We start from the raw sequence: 18,743 nt of genomic DNA, 5'->3' as shown, positions 1-18,743 counted from the left end.
ACGAGAAAAAAAAATTGAAGAAGCAATTTTCCTTGTATATTCTAATACCTATTTTAGTTTCTCAATCACAGAATGCTGTCGTGTTGTTAGGGACAGAAAACCAGATGAAGTGTACATACACTACAGTACGCACATACACGCAGCACGCGTTACCTATCAAAAGATGTTCAGCTCAAGTGTGCATGTTACTGCAGCAACTGGTCCATGACCTCTTGGACGATGACCCCAGCGTGCTCAGCAGCACCAGGCACCCGGGTGCACTCGAGGAACCCCAAACCTTTCCAGGTATCCTGCGGCTCCCTTAACAGCCTGGCTGCACCATCCCAACACACGAAGACGACCAACGCCTTCCGCTCCAGATCGTGTAGTGACACATGATGGTCACCAAAGGCAGAAAGCCTAGCCGAGAGATCAAATAATGTAGTGCCATGGACAACACCTGATAGAAGCAAACATCTCTCCGGGAAGCCACTTCTGAGAACACATTCAGGGGTTGCCAAAGCACAAAACCTGATGAGACAGTGGACGAGCGCGATAGTGTCACTGTCACCTTCCCTGAGTTCCCGCACCTGCTGAAATGCTGCAGTGTCCCCCATCGTCATCACAGGCTGGTGCTGCTGCTCCTTCTTCTTCTGCTCAGATGAGATATCTGGTCCTCCAAATCCATAGACATTGGCACAGCTGGGTTTCTGTCCAAAGAACCGTATCCATGTCTCCTCAGGCGTCTGCCGCAGACGCGTCGTGTCCTCCGAGCTTCCCAGCACCACGACAACAAGTCCCTCTGACCGGTGGATGATCACTGCCTCGGCGGCGTGGACGAGATCCGCTTCAAACTGCAGGAAGTGTGCAAGCTCTGCAGCGTCGAGCTTCTGAGTATCCATCCCAACCAACAGCAACACGCGATGCCGGTAACTCTCCTCGCCATCTGCGACACACGGTGGCAGCAGCCGCCGGAGCATGCAGGCATCTCGATCTGTAGGATCAGCACGCATCGGAAACAGGGACGAATCGTACAGCTTCAGCCCCAACTTGTACATCAACGGAGGCGCCCTCCGGGCCACCAGCTCTGTGCTCTCGGTGTCGTCGTACACGAGGACGCCAGCTTCTCGGTCACTGCGGACGATTGCGGCAACCACGTAGGCCCGAACAAATAGTACTTTCCAGGCCATGTCACACAATCCGTGGGCTCCTTGGCTGATTGTGCTTCCACTGCGAGCTCCGATGAGAATGCATCTCAGGTGGAAGTCCCGGTCTTGGTCAGCAAGGATGTACTGTGGCGGTACAAGCGACCGAAGCACCAGTGCCGTGCATCTTCTCGCGGAACCTTCTGCAACGCCGTCTAGGATGGACGTGCGTACTGAGACCTCCTTGCCGTGCCAAGTAGCCTGCTATCAGCATTATTCAGAATTGACAGACAGACAGAAGGATCACGGCCGGGAAGATGACTTACCGGAGTGCAGGTGGCAAAGAGGCCTTCCCGCGGTGTCTGGATCGTACTGTCAAGGGCATCGAAGACGAGGAGAGCAACCCTGAAGCCAGTCTGGATGTCTCGCACCAAAACGGCCGTCTGCACACCCACGATACTCTGAAACAAGTCCAACGAACTGACACTGGCTGGGACGCCGTCGAGAATCAGGCATCTCTCCAGGAAGTGGGGATCCTCCAACACTTGTGGTTCCATGGCATGAAGAACTGCAATTAGATTCCTCATGTAGCTGAAGGCCCGACCTTTCTTCTGCAATGCAGCAAACGTCAGTAGAGAGTAGAGCAAGCGATTCGCGTCGCGGCGGGAAACAACGGCGGCAACAGCAGTTTGCGGGGCAAGAACTAGAGGGGGTGAAAAAGAAAGAATGCAGCCAGCAGCAATTCACCACGAATTCATCATCATCATCATCATCATCATCTTCTTCCTTCCTTTCTTTTTCACCCGAGCAGGGGCAAGAACAACACCAAGAACCAACAGCAACACGAGGCCGGGGCCAAACAGAATGGCAAGAACAACAACACCAGAAGCCAAAGCCAGCAGCAGTTTGGTCAAGAACACGACGGCCAAAACAATACGAACAGACAGCAGTTCGTTCGCGCCAATCCCTCCCTCTTTCTCTTTAATTCCGCGAGCAAGCAGGGCAAGGACAAGAACAGCCGGACGACGCCAACCGCAGTTCGCGAGGCAAGAACACGACGCCCACAAACCCTCCCCGAAAATTCCTCTCGCGCCTAGGAAGAACACGGCGGCCAAAAGAGCGACGAGCATGAACGCCAAAGGAACAAGAGGAGAGAAGGAGAGCAAGATCGGCGAAGAAGAAGACCCGGAGCCCGGAGGGAGAGGGGGAAGCACCTGTCTGGAACGCCACAGGCCAGATAGGATGATGGGGCGCCAACGCGACGATATGGCACCGGCGGGAGGAGGGCGAGCCATCTTCGTCGCGAAGAAAGCTTCGGATCGCTGGAGAGGAAGGCGTCGGAGGGTTTCTTCGGGTTTTGCTGCCGTGAGGTTCGAGAGGGAGCAAGGGAGGGAAAACAAAAACAAAACAGGGGGTCGGGTTTGGCTTTCTGTTTGGGCTCTCCGGCTTTTGTTTACGTCAAATCGTGTTTCCCCGGAGATACGAGAGAGATGGGCCGAACTGAAGCGGCCTGAACCGAGACAATGGAAGGCCCAGAAAGGACCCGTCAGTATTCATGTTCATCGGCCTAGTTCACTTTAGTTTGGTTCGGTTCCTGCTCTGATGTGATCGGAATGGTTTCTTTTTTCTTTCTTTTTTATATTAGACAAGCAATGGAACGGTTTTCTTTCATCAGCAACCTGAAAACCAAACAGAGGCATTCAGTATGCGTTACTGTCCAGAAACTGAGACTGTATAGGCCCGTCAAGCAGCCGCTCAATGAACTGGTTCCGCGTTTATCTTTTCTCCGCACAAAATTTCTACTCTAAAAGCTAGTTTGGCAACTTTATTTCCTAAAATATTCTTATTTTTCCAAAAGAAAATGAGAAATTAAAAATCACTTAAAAATAGAGTTGTCAAACTAGGTTCCGAACCTGTTTGTTTCGTATTATAATCTCTCCAGCTTATATAATCCAACGCAAATAATCCAACAGATAAGCAAACACTTATATTATGTGTTCAGATTATATAATCTAAAGCCCAGATTATGATAATCTCATAATCTCCTCAAGAGAGCTTATTTAAGATTATTTTTTTGGCAAAAGACCCACTACCCATGGTTATATAAATAGAAATTACAATATATGTCATCCTTCTTTCTTCACCTCCAATAAACAAACAAGAGTATTGTTGTCGTTGTGAATAATCTACATTTATATAATCTAGACTATCAAACAGCTACATATAGATTATAATCTATCTAGATTATAATTTAGATTATAATCCAGATTATATAATCTATAAGCCGAAACAAACAGACCCAAATCACCGGATCGAATTTATCCCGGACAGAGATATTTTTCTTGATCTATCCTAGTTCGTGCACTTAAAAAACCATCCTATAGAAATAAATGGCCGGCTCAGATATATCTATCTATCTTCATCATCACTACTATAAAGAATTCATTCAAAGTTCACTCAAGAGAACATATCGATGTACATGGTACACGTATTAAATCATCAATATCTATTTTAGTTAGATCTAACATCTCTAGTTGCTCGTTATATTTTACCGATAACGTATTCCACCACTACGCTCTATCACTTCGGCGGATGTTCTTTTATAAAATATATAGAACAATCAGAGACATAAGATCTTTAGAAAATTTATTATGTGCACTAGACTCCAATTCCCACGTGCATCATATATGTTCTCCTATCTTAATATTCATATCTAAATTTTAATCTATAAATATTAGATTTGTTACACGCGCTGCCGCGTGCAAGTGACCAGTAAATATTACGGGGATGTTTGGTTCTATACATAAGGTGCCAAAAATTACCATACAATTTTATGCCACACTTATCTAAGATGATTAAGGTTAGGCACTTAAATTATGTGCCACAATTTGTCATGCGTAAGAAAATTTTGCCACACTTTTACAAGTCATTAATATAACGAGTGGAACCTACGTAGGAGGAGAAAAATCTTATCATAATTATGGCTTCAAACCAAACACATGTCTAACCTTAGACGTGCCAAAATGTGGCAAGTGAGACACTAAACCAGACAACCTTGCATCGTGCGCTAGGTTTCTTATATTCCATTGATCGTGGAAACATAAAAAAGTATAATTATAATTATATATATATATATAGTGTCAATTTTGTACCTAGAAATAATGTTAGAGTAATGATTAGTCAACGATCATTAAGTTTGGTTTTTTTGAAACTAAGGAAAGCGGTACTACTACTTAGCAGCCAAGTACTATAGATTAATCCAAGTAGCCAACTTGTAGCCAAGTTGCACCGTGTTGAGTTGAATAGTATATATATCATTGCAGACCAGTGATCATAGTATCATACACTAACCATTGCCTTTTTAGAAGGAAACTAACCGAACTCAAGAACGCTACTGTTTGTACAAGCACTAGAGTGAGAGCACCATCACCACCATGTACACCAATAGCTCCCCAACTTCCTTACTTCTAGGCATACTCAGCATACTCTTATCAACGCATCCCCATGTCATCGCGTCGCAGTCTCCGCGCGACAATGGCGTGCGCGCCAGGTCCTTGTCGACCTGCCTACTGGCCTCCGGCGTCCGTAACTTCTCCATGGCCGGGTCTCCGGGCTACGCCACCATCTTCGACTTCTCCATCCAGAACCTCCGCTTCGCAGCCCCGGGGATCCGCAAGCCGGAGGCTGTCGTGCTGCCCACCTCCAGGCGCGGCCTCCAGCGCGCGGTTCTCTGCGCGCGTAGTGCGTCGCTGGCCATCCGCGTGCGCAGCGGCGGGCACAGCTACGAGGGCCAGTCCTACACCGTCTCCGGCGGCGTGCTGGACGGTAAAGCCCCCTTTGTTGTGATCGACCTCATGAACCTGAACAAGGTCCGTGTCCACGCCGCGTCAGCCACGGCGTGGGCGGAGTCCGGCGCGACGCTAGGCGAGGTCTATCACGCGGTGGCGCACTCGTCGCCGTCGAACCGGTCGTCCCTGGCGCTCACCGCCGCGTCGTGCTCCACGATCGGTTTGGGCGGACACATCTCCGGCGGCGGCTTCGGACCGGTGTCCCGGAAGTTCATGCTCGCGGCCGACAACGTGCTAGACGCGCTGCTCGTCGACGCGGTGGGCAGAGTCCTGGACCGCAGAGCCATGGGCGAGGACGTGTTCTGGGCCATCCGCGGCGGCGGAGGCGGCAGCTGGGGAGTCGTCTACGCCTGGAAGCTCCGGCTCGTCCCTGTTCCCGACACCGTGACGGTGTTCACGCCGAGAAGGGAAGGTTCGGTGGACGCCATGGCGGGCCTCGTGTACAGGTGGCAGTTCGTGGGGCCTGCTCTGCCGGACGAGTTTTACCTCTCGGCCTCGCTCACGATCGGTAGCTCGTCGTCGTCATCACAGGAAGACCGAGATCTTCGCAACGTGGCATTCACGGGGCTGGTGCTTGGGCCAAAGGAGATGGCCATGTCGGTGCTGAACGAGAGGTTCCCAGAGCTGGGCCTCGCCGAGGCGGAGGTGTCGGAGATGAGCTGGGTCGAGTCGGCAGCACGGCTCGCCGGGCTGAGCTCGGTGGACGAGCTCACCAGCAGGGTATCCAAGACCAAGTACTACGGCAAGAACAAGTCCGACTACGTGCAGCGGCCCATCTCGAGGGATTCCCTAGCCGCCATCCTACGGTACCTCTCCGACGGGCCGCCGGCGGGGTACGTGACCATGGACCCCTACGGTGGCGCCATGGCACGCTTGAGCGCCACGGCGACGCCGTTCCCGCACCGCGCGGGCAACCTGTACGCCCTTCAGTACGGCGTCACGTGGGACTCGGACGCCGGCGAGGCCAGCGTGAGTGCACGCATACAATGGCTCCGGTCACTGTACGCGTACATGACGCCGCACGTGTCGTCCAACCCACGCGCCGCGTACGTAAACTACATTGACATCGACCTCATGGGCTTTGACGAGAGCCTCGGCCCGGTCAGATTGGCATCGTCGGTGAGCCATGCGCGGGCGACCTGGGGCGCGGCGTACTTCACCGTGGAGAACTTCGACCGGCTCGTCCGGGCCAAGACGCGAATAGATCCTGCCAATGTCTTTTACAATGCCCAAAGCATACCATTGCATTAGCGGAAGATAGGGCCGAAATTTATTTGTGTACAAGATAAACTTCCTCCACCTCCTCCTTCCCCACCCCATCACGCGCACGTGCTCGGTATCCATTCCAAAATAAATGCACATCTCGTTTATCAAGAAGGTTAAACTTTTGTTAGGTTTCATCGAGTATATATATATACTAGTACGATCCCCGTACGTTGCGACAGCACATGAATTATTCGATAAAATATTAGTACATAAAAATAAACAACACATATTAACCATATATTCTCTTAATGGTTGCTAAGGTAGTGAAGAAATTGTAGCCACTTTCCTAATTTTTTTATCGTTCTTAGTTTTGAAATGGTGAATGTTGACCAGGTTTATCCGTTGTCAAAGCAAACGTTGGTGGTGGGTATAGAAATCAGGCATGGATACAAGATATAGCTCTAAAAACAGAATCATGGATAAACAACTCGTTCAGATATTCCTATTGATGTTTGTGAGTCAACTGTAACTACATGAAGCAAAATATACCTAAATAACACAACCTAGCTCCACAAGGCAGACACGACATGACCAAGGTGCACTGTCACAATTCAAAAAACTGCTACATTTATTTCTGCTTGTTGATGAATTAATTTACCGCAGTTGAGCAAGGGGGCGACCACCTGTTTTTGGATATAGACAAACAAATTGTAAGCTGCTTGTTGAAATATATGTACTTCAGGATTAATGAGTACTACTAGTAAATAAGGTCACCAAAAGTTATTATATTGGTGCACTGATGAAAACAGATGAAACAAATTTTACAACTTTATGTTTAAAACAATGATCCGGAGTAAGATGTATTGTTTTTAAAGATAATTCTGTAAGCCTGATTGTTATAATGAATAAGCTTCAATACGAATTGCATTTCCTTTGAACAAACTCTTTATTTACTGATCTAAAGCAAAACACGGAAATTCACATAATTACCTTGTGGTAATTCCACTTAGTTTTGTCTCCGACCTTGTATGCAAGTGGGATGAAAGCTCCCAGGCCCCATCCCACCATTCTCCCACTGTCACCTTCCCTGAGTTCCCGCACCTGCTGAAATGCTGCAGTGTCCCCCATCGTCATCAGTCATCACAGGCTGGTGCTGCTGCTGCTTCTTCTTCTGCTCAGATGAGATATCTGGTCCTCCAAATCCATAGACACTGGCACAGCTGGGTTTCTGTCCAAAGAACCGTATCCATGTCTCCTCAGGCGTCTGCCGCAGACGCGTCGTGTCCTCCGAGCTTCCCAGCACCACGACAACAAGTCCCTCTGACCTGTGGATGATCACTGCCTCGGCGGCGTGGACGAGATCCGCTTCAAACTGCAGGAAGTGTGCAAGCTCTGCAGCGTCGAGCTTCTGAGTATCCATCCCATTTTAATGCTAATGTGGGCCAATTAAAAGACTACATATAAAATTAAAAGACTACATATGACCGTAGTAGGCGGTGCTAATCAGTTTGGGCCGGTATCGACTTACCGATCTGGTACAGACTAGTGCTGGCAATTGGGACGAGCCGGGTCAGCCCAGTCCAAGCCCATCGTGCTTCGTGTCAAACGAGTTCGGGTCAGTAAAGTTCTAAAACTATTAGACCGTACCGTGCTAGTCCGAAGTGTAAAAATAGTGGCTCAGCCTGGTCCTAAACCACGTCGTGCCTTCGTTAGGCCGTGCCCGACCAAGCCCGACTGTATATTTGACCACATAAAATCAAAATATTACAACCATATAAAGTCCATATCTTACTAAATTAAAGGTATTAAACAATCTTAGCATCATTTAAACACATAAACCTCCAAATATCATAATAATATAAAATCGTTATCTTACTAAATTAAAAAAATTAAACAAATTTCGTATCGGGCCGTGCTTTGAGCTCCTATTTTCGGGTCGTGATCATAATGGCCGGAAAAGCCGAACCTATATTCACAGCAGTACAGACGGACACCTCTGTCGACCGGGGGTATGAACCGACTCGCAATGGAGTCGCTCTGATCGGAGAGCGCTGGAGCGGGTTTATAGGGGACCCAACTGACGATGAGATTGTGATGTGACTGCGTGTTCGCCTCGCCGCTAGTTCATCCTCTGACTGGTAACGTAGCTGAGGCACCTGAGCAACTGGTATGGCCGTAGGTACTGATTGTGCGTAATTTCCACACTGGACAATGTTGAAGCCTTCCATCCACAAGCGACCATCTGCACCCAGTGTTGGCCCACTACTGCAGCGAAGTACTTATATGAGCTCGTCAGACGGACACTCCTGCCTAGGATGGGATACAGGGAGGCTACCACTCATATTCAGCTTTGGCTCCTTGGTGCCCTGGTATCCCACTCTGAGTTTGATGTTGTTGACTTTCTGATCTGTGAGATTGAGGACACCGTTCTGGATGGGATTCGTGCTCGACGGCAGCTACCGTATGCTCACTACTTGTGCCACATCTTTGCGCAGCTGATCCAGCCACCTCGTTTTCAGAGTACCCTTGAGGCCTCACGCCTTGTGTTTGGATCTTACCGTCCTGCTCCTGAGATTCCAGTGCCAGCTTATGCTCCTGTGTTTGACACTCAGGCCGAGGATGCTGCACTTCGACAGTTTGACACCCAGGGTGCAGCTGCTGATGATGATGATGATGATGATTTTGGGGTTCCTCTTCCGCCCCCGCCTCCTATGCCTCCACGCTCACATGATCATGAGGCTGGGAGTTCCCGTGCTGCCCCTGCTCCTCCTCCAGCTTTGGACCCTGCCCTTGCTTCGATTCTTCAGACTCTCACCCAGCAGCAGCAGACTCTCACTCAGCAGCAGCAGACTCTCACCCAGCAGCAGGCTCTTCTGGCAGCCGAGCAGGCCCGTTTATCCGACAGGATGCTCTCGATGTTTCAGAGCATGCAGGACAGGCAGGATGCATTTCAGCAGCAGCTTATTCAGGATAGGGCAGAGAGTAGGGCATTCATGGCTCTCATGCTTCAGCATTCTGGTATCTCAGCACCTCCAGTTCAGTCTGCTCCGCCTTCTTCGCTTCACGCTCCAGTAGTGCCTTCGATCTTGTCTGCACCCCCTGCTGTTACCTCTCCGCTCCGGCCGGTCACCTTGGCGTTCACTTCTCCAGTTCTCAGCTCTGTCTGCCCGCAGCCGCCAGTGCCACCAGCATCTGCTGTTACCACTACCGCTGTGGCAGTATCTGTGACTGCTTCTGCTCCGGTAGCTCCTGCAGCGCTGCCTGCGTCCGAGTCAGTACCAGCTCCAGCTTCTACCGCAGATCCTGGATCCGAGACTGACTCTGACCCTCCGTCGGCGTTTGCTCTGCTACCTCGACCTCGACCGGATGCGCCCCCGCCGCCTCCTCCTGCTTCAGATGTTTAGGTTCAGGTCCCTTTTGGTGTTTGACGCCAAAGGGGGAGAGATATGAGTTGTGAGAGCTAGGGGGAGTTAGAGAGTTAGTAGAGAGTCAGTGTCCTTTTGATGTAATATTTGTGCCTGCTACTCTCTGTACTAGCTTTATGTTTTTGGCTCACAAACTCGTCATATACTCTCGTTGCGTATGATTGACTGTGTGTTCACCTTATATTTTATCACCAGTCTTCTAGCTCTTGTTTCATTAATTTGACTTCACTTTTATATGAACAAGAATCTTATGATGTGTATGCGCTCACTCTTATTATTATGGTACACATTCTTTCTGTCAAAAAGATTACTAAGTATAACTAATCATTCTCTCTATTGACAGAATCTTCAAAACAAACTACTCTCACAAAACTTGTAGGGTTGTCATCAATCACCAAAAAGGGGGAGATTGAAAGCATCTAGGCCCCTGGTTGGTTTTAGTGATTAATGACAACGTAATATTATATGTGACTAACGTGTGTTTTGCAGAGACAAATGGTAAGTTAGGTCGCATGACAGGTAAAAGCACTACAATGTGAAAACAATCCCGGAAATAAGAACTCGAAGCGACGGCTAAAAAGACGGAACAAAAGGTGAAGGTCTACGGAGTCCGAGTGTCAAGGAGATGTGGACACTCGCGATTTAGTTAGGTCTTTTATTCTCTTTTAGCCGTACTATAAAGAGGGGTTGTCGATGAGTAGTTTGACCAAGAGAGTTCTAGTGTAGTGTTGGTGCACAATCACACTCATATACAGTGCTAGGTGTCACTCTAGAACTCACACACAAGTTAGAACGAAAACCGATTTGAAAATCAGCTGAAAAACAAGATGCTTTGGGGCACCGGACTGTCCGGTGTGCACCGGACTGTCCGGTGCACCCTCTGCCAGGTGGGACCAGGCTGGTCCTCAGCAGAGCCTTCCCAGTCGCAGAAACCCGAGAGCGCTGCCTTCGGAAATGAATTTTAGTGGCACACCGGACACCGCACCGGACTGTCCGGTGTGCACCGGACAGTGGACTGTTCACTGTCCGGTGCGCCATGAGTCCAACGGCTAGCTGTCAGAACTAGCCGTTGGAAGTGACCGTTGGCGCACCGGTGGCGCACCGTTGGCGCACCGGTGGCGCACCGGACTGTCCGGTGCGCCATCGCGCAGCAAGTTTCCTGTAACGGCTAGTTGGTGGGTGAGGGCTATTTATACCCCCTCCACCCACCATATTCAATGTCTTGCACTCCACATTTATTCCAGCACTTTGGTAGAGCATTGCAAGCACCAAAAGCCTAGTGAGGAGATTAGAGAATCATAATCTGCGCTTGTTCCTCATTAGCGCTAGTGAGAGCCACCTAGAGCACACACCACTTGCATTAGGCTTCTCTTGGTCAAGCGAAAGTCTATGGCTTGTTACTCTTGGTGATCGGCATCACCTAGACGGCTTGGTGGCGTTGGGAGCTCGGTGATCACCGTGAAGATCTTGTTGGTGACCCGACTCAAGTTTGTAAGCGGTCTCGAGGGATCCACCGCGCCGGAGTGGCAAAGGATCATCTCGTAGTGAGCACTTGGTTCTTGCGAGGACCAAGGGGGAGCGATACCCTTGCGCGGGTGCTCCAACGAGGACTAGTGGAGAGTGCCGACTCTTCGATACCTCGGGAAAAATTGGAGGAGTCTTCTAAACTTTGCTTTACTTTCCGCACTTAATTCAAGCTCTTTACTTTGTGTATTTGTTTAGCAAATATTTGAAGCATTGTTTTAGCCTTGTTACATTTCTAGTATTATTTTCTTAGTGCTAGTTGTTGGGGTGAAGTTGGGCTCTTGTTTAGCTATTGCTTAGGTTTTAATTAGTGTTGATTTTTAGAAAAGCCCAATTCACCCCCCCTCTTGGGCATCGTGATCCTTTCAGACGGCATCAATGCGCTCCCATGTCAGAGATTGGAATTCCCCCACCTGAGTCTCCACCTGATGCGACAACGACCGAGCCATGTCCGCTCGAACAGCAGCAGGAACCTCCACCTCTTGCAGCTTGGTCGCTAAGGTACCGATAGAAGCGATGTTACCCGCCACTGTCTTCTCAAGCGTCTCCCAATGGCGGTCTTGCGCGTCGAGGCGGTCACAGATCTGCTTCAGCAGCCGAGCTTGGGCGGCCATGGTCTGCGCCTGCGCCTCAAGCGCCACAGCGACGCTCGAATCCCCCGAAGTCGCCATCGGTAAGGGACTGGGAACAGCTGTGCCCAGGATGAACAAAGCCGATACCACTTGTAACTGTCTACTGGCTAACTACAAAGGAAACGAATGGAAATAACAGGAATAGTGTTGGTAATTTCTTTCTTAGTCTCTCTAACTCCCGCTTACAGTATTTAAGCTACCCTTTACATGACGGCTGCCTCAGCGCGTCCAGCAAGACGACGGGTATCTTGTATTGGGCTTGCGAACACGACGGCACAGTCTGATAATTCCAGCTTCGACATCGTCTTGGCCTATTTCCGCAGCCTTTACATCTTCCATCAGAACTCCATCCGGCTGCTGCACTTCGTCAACATGTTGGCTCACATGTTGTCTGCTGACAAGCGCCTAGATGCTGAGTTGAAGCTGGTTGGTGAGTATGGCCTCCGCTGCAAGCGTGAGCTGTGGCGCGTGCAGTATGCCCTGAGCCGTATCAGGAATGCAGCCAGGGAGCTGCTCACCCTGGATGAGAAGAACCCACGCCGTATCTTTGAGGGCGAGGCACTCCTCCGCCGCATGAACCGATATGGTCTCCTTGGCGAGGGACAGAACAAGCTTGATTATGTGCTTGCCCTCACTGTTGAGAACTTTCTCCAGCGCCGCCTCCAGACCATCGTCTTCAAGAATGGCATGGCCAAGTCCATCCACCATGCTCGTGTTCTGATCAGGTAGCGCCATATCAGGTTTGATCATATGCTCCTGATCCCTCGATTGTGCATCAACTTGTGTTGTATGGTAAAATTTAGTTATGAATTTGCAATATATTGTTCCAGACTGTGCCCAATTTTTTCATTATGTTTTGCTGCAGTTGGTTGTAGATTAGTTGTAAAGACACATTTGATCTTGGATGGGCCATATGATGAAAAACCATGTGCAATTCTCACGATGGTCTTATACCTGTTACCATAATGAATAGTTTGTGTGACCCTTGCCTTCTCTCTATGGTTCGTTTTTACTGTAGTGAGGTCCTTGCTCTGTCTTCTTCAGTGGAAAAATGAATAATCTTGGTGACAAGACACTGAACGTTTGGAATGTTTGATTCAGTATTAACATAATTTCATCATTCATTTCATTTTGTATTTTTTAATGTAGTTTTAATTTCAAATTTGTTTTTTGTTGCAAATTGCTTTCTTCCTGTGCATCATGTCATGTTCCTTCTAAATTCTAATGTCTGTGCATGTATTTCTATGTTTTGTTGGGTACAATGAGGAGTTAATTTTACTAATGTATCTCCGAGGCCAGAAGGTCAATGATTCTTATGTCCTTTTGCATTCCGAGTGCCCTATTGGATGTTCAAATAACATTTTCTATTTTCTTTTTTCCCTTTCAATGTGTGATTATGTTGTCTTATTTCTTTCAGATTCTTTAGTTTCTAATTAACATGGAACGCCTTGTTCTGTCCATTCCCAAACCTGTCAGACTCAGACGTAACTCTGCCTCATGTGGTTAGTGTCGTAACTCTGCCTCATGTGGTTAGTTTCTAATGCATTGCTTTGCTTGCACTCTAGTAAAATAGGGTGCCTCGCATAAATCCTTTTTAGCAGAATGTGATGATTTGTAACATGTATCACTGAATTAGTCCTGTGCTCTGCATAGAAAATGAGCTGTGGTGCTTATGGAGAAGACCAGATTATTGATAGGGATGCTTGTACTTTTAATTTAAATTGTTGCCATAGTTTGGTAGATTGACAGACAAGTTACAGTTTAGCAACTTGGATTTATGGGACTTTTGTCACCAAGGGGTCCTAAAACATTTTCACAGGGTGGGGAGGCAGCCCGTCAACATTCCCTCGTTCATGGTCAGGGTCGAGTCAGAGAAGCACATCGACTTCTCCCTCACCAGTCCTCTGGGTGGTGGTCCTGCTGGAAGGGTGAAGCGCAAGAACCAGAAGGCCTCTGGCGGCGGTGGCGGCGGCGATGGCGAGGAGGACGACGAGTAGTGCTACGTAGGATTCTGCGACATCAATTGGTTGAAATGTGAGATGGACACTCTAGATTATTGTGTGGTCTTCAATTCAGAAATCCTGCGATGGTAAACAATTTTGCAGCCCGCTACTGACACTCTTGTTTAATTCAAGCATTGGCATCGTGTCCGGACACCATGAATTGTATTCTTGTTTGCGTGGCTATTTGCTCGTCTAGCCTTTAGGTCAATGTTTAAGACTGAATCAAATTGGTAGCCAAGTTTGCATTCTTAGGCTGTGGTTAGCTGTTTGGTGTTTTTTTTCTTGGGCCAATTCTCTGTATACCATTGGAAAATATACTCGTTTCTTGTGTGCCATTGACCCCACATGTCATACAAAAAAATATACCTATATGCCGGTCAGTGGCACACAAGGAATGAGTATAAAAGCTGATGGCATATCAGAATTTTTTTATTTTTTCTTACACATGTAAGAAGCTTTCGTGCTAACTTAAGGGTTGTTTCGTTTCTAGGGACTAATGTTTAGTCTCTTTTTTTATTCCATTTTAGTACTTAAATTACTAAATATACAAACTTTTTAGTTTTCGTATCTAACAATATAGGGTATAAAATAGAATAAAATGAAGAGACTATAGATTAGTCCATAGAAACCAAACACCCCTTTAGGTCCTATTCGTTTTTATCAAACCCATGGGGATTGAGAGGGATTGAATCCCCTACAAGTCAAAATCCCCCTCAATCTCTATGGATTAGGGATGAAACGAACAAAGCCTTATTGTGTGCAAGAATACCGCCAATCTCGTTTGCATGTGGAAAATGAAGTTTGAATGGAGTGAAAATGTGAGATGTAGTGACATGGTTGTAAGTTGTTCACATACACACAGATATGCGTGGTAATGGATCACGATCCAAATGTTTCTTCACAATAAATAGAGTATTTGATTATTTTTAGTTTAAAAAATAAATAAAACTAAAGTTCAATTTTAATCTGGTTCGATACTTAAATTTTATAGTATAAAATTTAGAGTTTATTATCATTCCTACAGGTGGAAAACCCACTTTTTCCACCTCATATTCCTACCTGTTGCCGATGCGAGAAAAAATTTCTCTATGATTGTGTCTAGATAATTTTTTTCTTTTAAGTTGCACGAATTTTTTCTTTAAATTTGTAATACGAGTCTACCAACCAATGATCATATGTTGGTAACCACTAATCATTGGTAGGTAGATAAGTCTCAAATCTAAAATAGTGATGTTTTTCCAGCAGAAGAGAAAATATCCCTACAGCTCAATGTAGATTTTTTCATTAATATCCTTTAAATTTGCTGCAATGTTTACCTACCAATGTTAATGATAGATATTAGTGGTAGGTAACCACTCCTCTAACCAATAGAGTCTATTCGTGTGTTTGGTTGACTGTATTTGCTGGTGCTTACATCACATGATACAATGAGCTGGTGTTTGGTTGTTGTCAACCAGGCTCTACGCGTGCGAGGTGTGTGTTTGGTTACCAACATGCAGATGTGGAGTCAGACTCTCACAATACTCAAAGTACCCTGGACTAGGCTCTGCAGTCGCGAGCAAATTGATTGCATCTCTGGAGCCAGACTCTCGCTAGCCTGGCTCATGTAGCCAAGCTACATGGAGAAGCCAATCAAAGAGGTCATGTTTTTGTTACGTGAACGGTAGATTATAAATATGTATAGTTATAATCTAAAAACAAAAAATATAATAGTGTCTGAGCCAACACCGTGGCCTAGAAGTTGACCCATACATGACATGATTCTCGGTCGGGACTAGCATGAGTCTGTTTTGAATCATGCCGGTTCATGTTGTGACACTATTAAATGGGTCGTGACTGCCGAACCAGACTGGGCCGCGACACCAATAAATGGGTTGTGCCCCGTGCCGACTTACTAGGCATAGCCCATTCGAGCGTGGAAAAAGACGAGAGAACAATCGTGTTTGAAAAACTATCACATTTAAGCAATGTCTACCTATATGATATATAGAAATCGTAGCGATGCACGTGCAACTAATTAGTATTGTGTTTTAAGTGTTTAGATGACAAGGATTCCTCCAGACACTCAAGAAATATTTAAGGGGACAAGCCTCAAGTTGTTAGGGAAACAGAAGCGTGGTAAAGATAAATTGGTAAAGACAAATTTCGTGTCCGGCCGTGCTTTGAGCTACTATTTTCGGGTCGTGATCATAATGGCCGGAAAAGCCGAACCTATATTCACAGCAGTACAGACGGACACCTCTGTCGACCGGGGGTATGAACCGACTCGCAATGGAGTCGCTCTGATCGGAGAGCGCTGGAGCGGGTTTATAGGGGACCCAACTGACGATGAGATTGTGATGTGACTGCGTGTTCGCCTCGCCGCTAGTTCATCCTCTGACTGGTAAAGTAGCTGAGGCACCTGAGCAACTGGTATGGCCGTAGGTACTGATTGTGCGTAATTTCCACACTGGACAATGTTGAAGCCTTCCATCCACAAGCGACCATCTGCACCCAGTGTTGGCCCATAAATCTGTGACCTCCTTGATGGCACGAACCGACTGCCATCGCCAAGGTAGTTTTGGAACACAGTCGCTGGCCTCGATTCCATCCATAGCGGCATCATTGATTGTCCGATGCTTGTTGCTGCCTCTGTAGTAGTTGGCTCCGTGCTATGTTTTGCAGTTGAATCTCCAGACGACGCAGTTGATGTGTTGGAGTACAAATTAACCTATAAAAATTGATTCGTCCGTTCACACAATAGAATGCGTGGTTACATTTAGAAAAGAAAAACATATTTAAAGACCAATCGAATAGCATAATATATACTTCATCATTTGTTCTAAATTATTATAAGTTATTTAAAACTAGATTTTACTATACATCTAAATATAATCCGTATTTAGGTTCTCAGCAAGAGCTACATATATATACAGAAAAGCTAAATTAGTAATTTATAACTGGGAAGGAGGAAATATTTGATAACCTTGATACTGTTTGGATGAATAAAACTCGTGGAGAGCGCAAGGTGGGGAGGCGGGACGGCGCTGTACAGCCCAGATGATATTTCCTCTTGCCTCCGGAAAGCGACCGGCACGCTCGCTTCGTCCCTGAAGACAATCACCGCCATGAACAGGTGTCGGCATAAAGCGATCGCCTCAATGGCGCCGAACTTCTCCAGATCGGCACGCAAGTCGTCGTCTTTCTCGGGGAAGGACAGGTCGAGTTGCTGGGCCAGAATACAACGGCTGTGCAGATTGCCGGAGAGTTGGCCGACGGCGGGGGCCAGGAGGTCGCGCGCCAGGGTCGCCCTCTCCACTACATGGCCATATATGCGGCGTAGGTTTTCTAGGGTCACCATGTTGGTATGGTTTTTTTTTTGGATCTACTCTATGCTCGCTCGGATCTCTGCGACGGCTCTTGTTGCTTTGTATTTTTCTGAACCTCTCCGTCAGGCGCGTGGGTATATATACACCTGGAATACCAAAGTGGGCCCGTTTAAAGCGTTCTAATCCCACCTATATAGTAGGCTTTGTCGGTTTCAAATACCAAAGAGGCCAGTTTGGTTTTTGATGTGCGCTGCTTTTTGACGCGTGGCAACCAAAACATGACGACGTGCAGTGCAGTTTCCATCTGATGGGACGGAGGTGCTTGCGGATCCCGCCCACATAGCTGTTAAGTAACCCTAGTTAGGTTATGTGGGCAAATATCTGTTTTGTCTCTGAGGGGTCTTACATCTCTATATAAGGAACATGTACACCTCCTCATAATACAGAGAAGAGAAAGAGGCCATAAGCCCAACCCTACATCGTGTTTATTGTGTTTCCTCTGTCGTGCTAATGGGAAGAGAGACGAGTTCTCTACAGCTTCTCGCGCCTCTACTGCTGATGGGAGGGAAGGGAGCGGATCTGGTGATCCGTGGTGACGTAGTTCTCAACACGTTATCAGCACGCTCTACCTCGATGTTGCTGCTGGATCAGATCTGCATCAACTCTCCGTCCATCCGGCAGGTCTCTGGCCTAGCCGAACTCTCCTACGCGAGAGGCTTCAATTCCCCTCTACCCAATCGACCGGTATGTTCAATAGCGGCTCATGTCGCCGTCGTCGAGGGCCTGCTGCCCTAGTCGCGAATGCTCGTGTCGGTCACGGCTCAGCCCACGCTCGCCCCGACACGAAGGAAGGCGTGTCCACAACGTGTGCGCGGTGCAGCACACCGCCGGTGACTCTGCTGGTCACGTCGCGTGTACCATCCCGGTGACGGGTTCAACGTGTTTGCTGCGCGCCGCCCGGACACAGAACCACCTGCCTTTCGCGCGTTCGTGGCGTGAAAATGGGATCGGAAGTCTCATATGGCGGCTTGACCAGGCAGCGTCGCCTAAAAAAAGAAAAAAAAAAAAAAAAAAAACTTACATGTGCTCGCCGTCTTCCCATGCATGGCGCCATGGACCCGTCGTCTTCCCATGCATGGCGCCATGGACCCCTTCCATGCATGGTCCCATGCACGCACAACTGTTTCAGCTATTAGATGGGATTATAGAAGATTGAGTGGAGATTATCAAGCTCATTCTTTAGGAAACAAACCTCCACGCATGACGGACCTCCGCGCATCGTGGCCTGCAGTCACGCTATGCCAGCCCACAATGTTCTATTAGACTATTTTTTTCTCTATTTTGGGTGCATTCTTAACCTTTTTCAATTAGTTTTTCCTACAATTTATGCTAGAATTATATGATAAATAAATTCCTGCTGAATTTATATAAATTTGTATGCATGCTCCCTTCTTACTAATTCTGGTGTTTATTTTTCGGCTAATATTCCAGTAGTATATATTTTGCAGAAAATTATTAAAATACATATAAAGTCTATATTGTGCATACTTAAATCGCTCTAAATATTTATATGATGTTGAGATTTTGGACTCACGTCCAGCGATTAAATTGTATAGTGGGTACACAGATGTGCCGATCATGTTACATTATTAATTGGCTGAGTTAAGACATTG

At 47.4% G+C, this 18,743-nt stretch overlaps 3 protein-coding genes, 1 non-coding gene and 1 pseudogene across 4 annotated transcripts; 3 read left to right on the top strand and 2 right to left on the bottom strand.

Moving 5' to 3' along the window:
* Positions 1 to 10: 10 nt before the first annotated feature.
* On the bottom strand, positions 11 to 2,529 carry LOC118473942 (uncharacterized). The gene is made up of 3 exons (XM_035963666.1): positions 2,339 to 2,529; positions 1,451 to 1,735; positions 11 to 1,385 (listed from the first exon to the last, which is right to left on the bottom strand). Exons 1-3 carry the CDS (start codon positions 2,417 to 2,419, stop codon positions 186 to 188), a joined length of 1,566 nt encoding a protein of 521 aa, XP_035819559.1. The 5' UTR covers positions 2,420 to 2,529; the 3' UTR covers positions 11 to 185.
* Positions 2,530 to 4,471: 1,942 nt separating this feature from the next.
* LOC103633462 (reticuline oxidase) lies at positions 4,472 to 6,762 on the top strand. The gene has a single exon (XM_020541083.2). It carries the CDS (start codon positions 4,559 to 4,561, stop codon positions 6,221 to 6,223), a length of 1,665 nt encoding a protein of 554 aa, XP_020396672.1. The 5' UTR covers positions 4,472 to 4,558; the 3' UTR covers positions 6,224 to 6,762.
* Positions 6,763 to 8,091: 1,329 nt separating this feature from the next.
* Positions 8,092 to 17,238, bottom strand: LOC118473943 (uncharacterized). Its single transcript, XM_035963667.1, has 3 exons — positions 16,728 to 17,238; positions 16,247 to 16,472; positions 8,092 to 8,417 (listed from the first exon to the last, which is right to left on the bottom strand). The coding sequence occupies exons 1-3, from the start codon at positions 17,100 to 17,102 to the stop codon at positions 8,104 to 8,106; spliced, it is 915 nt and encodes a 304-aa protein (XP_035819560.1). The 5' UTR covers positions 17,103 to 17,238; the 3' UTR covers positions 8,092 to 8,103.
* LOC118473944 (40S ribosomal protein S9-2-like) lies at positions 12,002 to 14,024 on the top strand (annotated as a pseudogene).
* LOC118473948 (small nucleolar RNA Z162) lies at positions 13,012 to 13,100 on the top strand. The gene has a single exon (XR_004853718.1). It is a non-coding gene; the product is annotated as a small nucleolar RNA Z162 (small nucleolar RNA).
* Positions 17,239 to 18,743: the final 1,505 nt, after the last annotated feature.

The sequence above is a fragment of the Zea mays genome, unplaced genomic scaffold (assembly GCF_902167145.1).
Source record: "Zea mays cultivar B73 unplaced genomic scaffold, Zm-B73-REFERENCE-NAM-5.0 scaffold_179, whole genome shotgun sequence".
In the NCBI taxonomy this organism is placed as follows: Eukaryota; Viridiplantae; Streptophyta; class Magnoliopsida; order Poales; family Poaceae; genus Zea; species Zea mays.
This window is presented reverse-complemented; position numbering and strand designations above follow the sequence as displayed.

What these genes read in the sequence shown, in the direction of transcription:
- LOC118473942 (XM_035963666.1), bottom strand. Translation starts at nt 2,419, where the DNA reads ATGGCTCGCCCTCCTCCCGCCGGTGCCATATCGTCGCGTTGGCGCCCC. An exon ending in GCCTGTGGCGTTCCAGACAG is followed by an intron (nt 1,736 to 2,338) that starts GTGCTTCCCCCT and finishes GCTGCATTGCAG; the next exon opens with AAGAAAGGTCGGGCCTTCAG. An exon ending in TCTTTGCCACCTGCACTCCG is followed by an intron (nt 1,386 to 1,450) that starts GTAAGTCATCTT and finishes TGCTGATAGCAG; the next exon opens with GCTACTTGGCACGGCAAGGA.
- LOC103633462 (XM_020541083.2), top strand. Translation starts at nt 4,559, where the DNA reads ATGTACACCAATAGCTCCCCAACTTCCTTACTTCTAGGCATACTCAGC.
- LOC118473943 (XM_035963667.1), bottom strand. Translation starts at nt 17,102, where the DNA reads ATGGTGACCCTAGAAAACCTACGCCGCATATATGGCCATGTAGTGGAG. An exon ending in TTCATCCAAACAGTATCAAG is followed by an intron (nt 16,473 to 16,727) that starts GTTATCAAATAT and finishes CAATTTTTATAG; the next exon opens with GTTAATTTGTACTCCAACAC. An exon ending in GCCAACACTGGGTGCAGATG is followed by an intron (nt 8,418 to 16,246) that starts GTCGCTTGTGGA and finishes TGGGTGCAGATG; the next exon opens with GTCGCTTGTGGATGGAAGGC.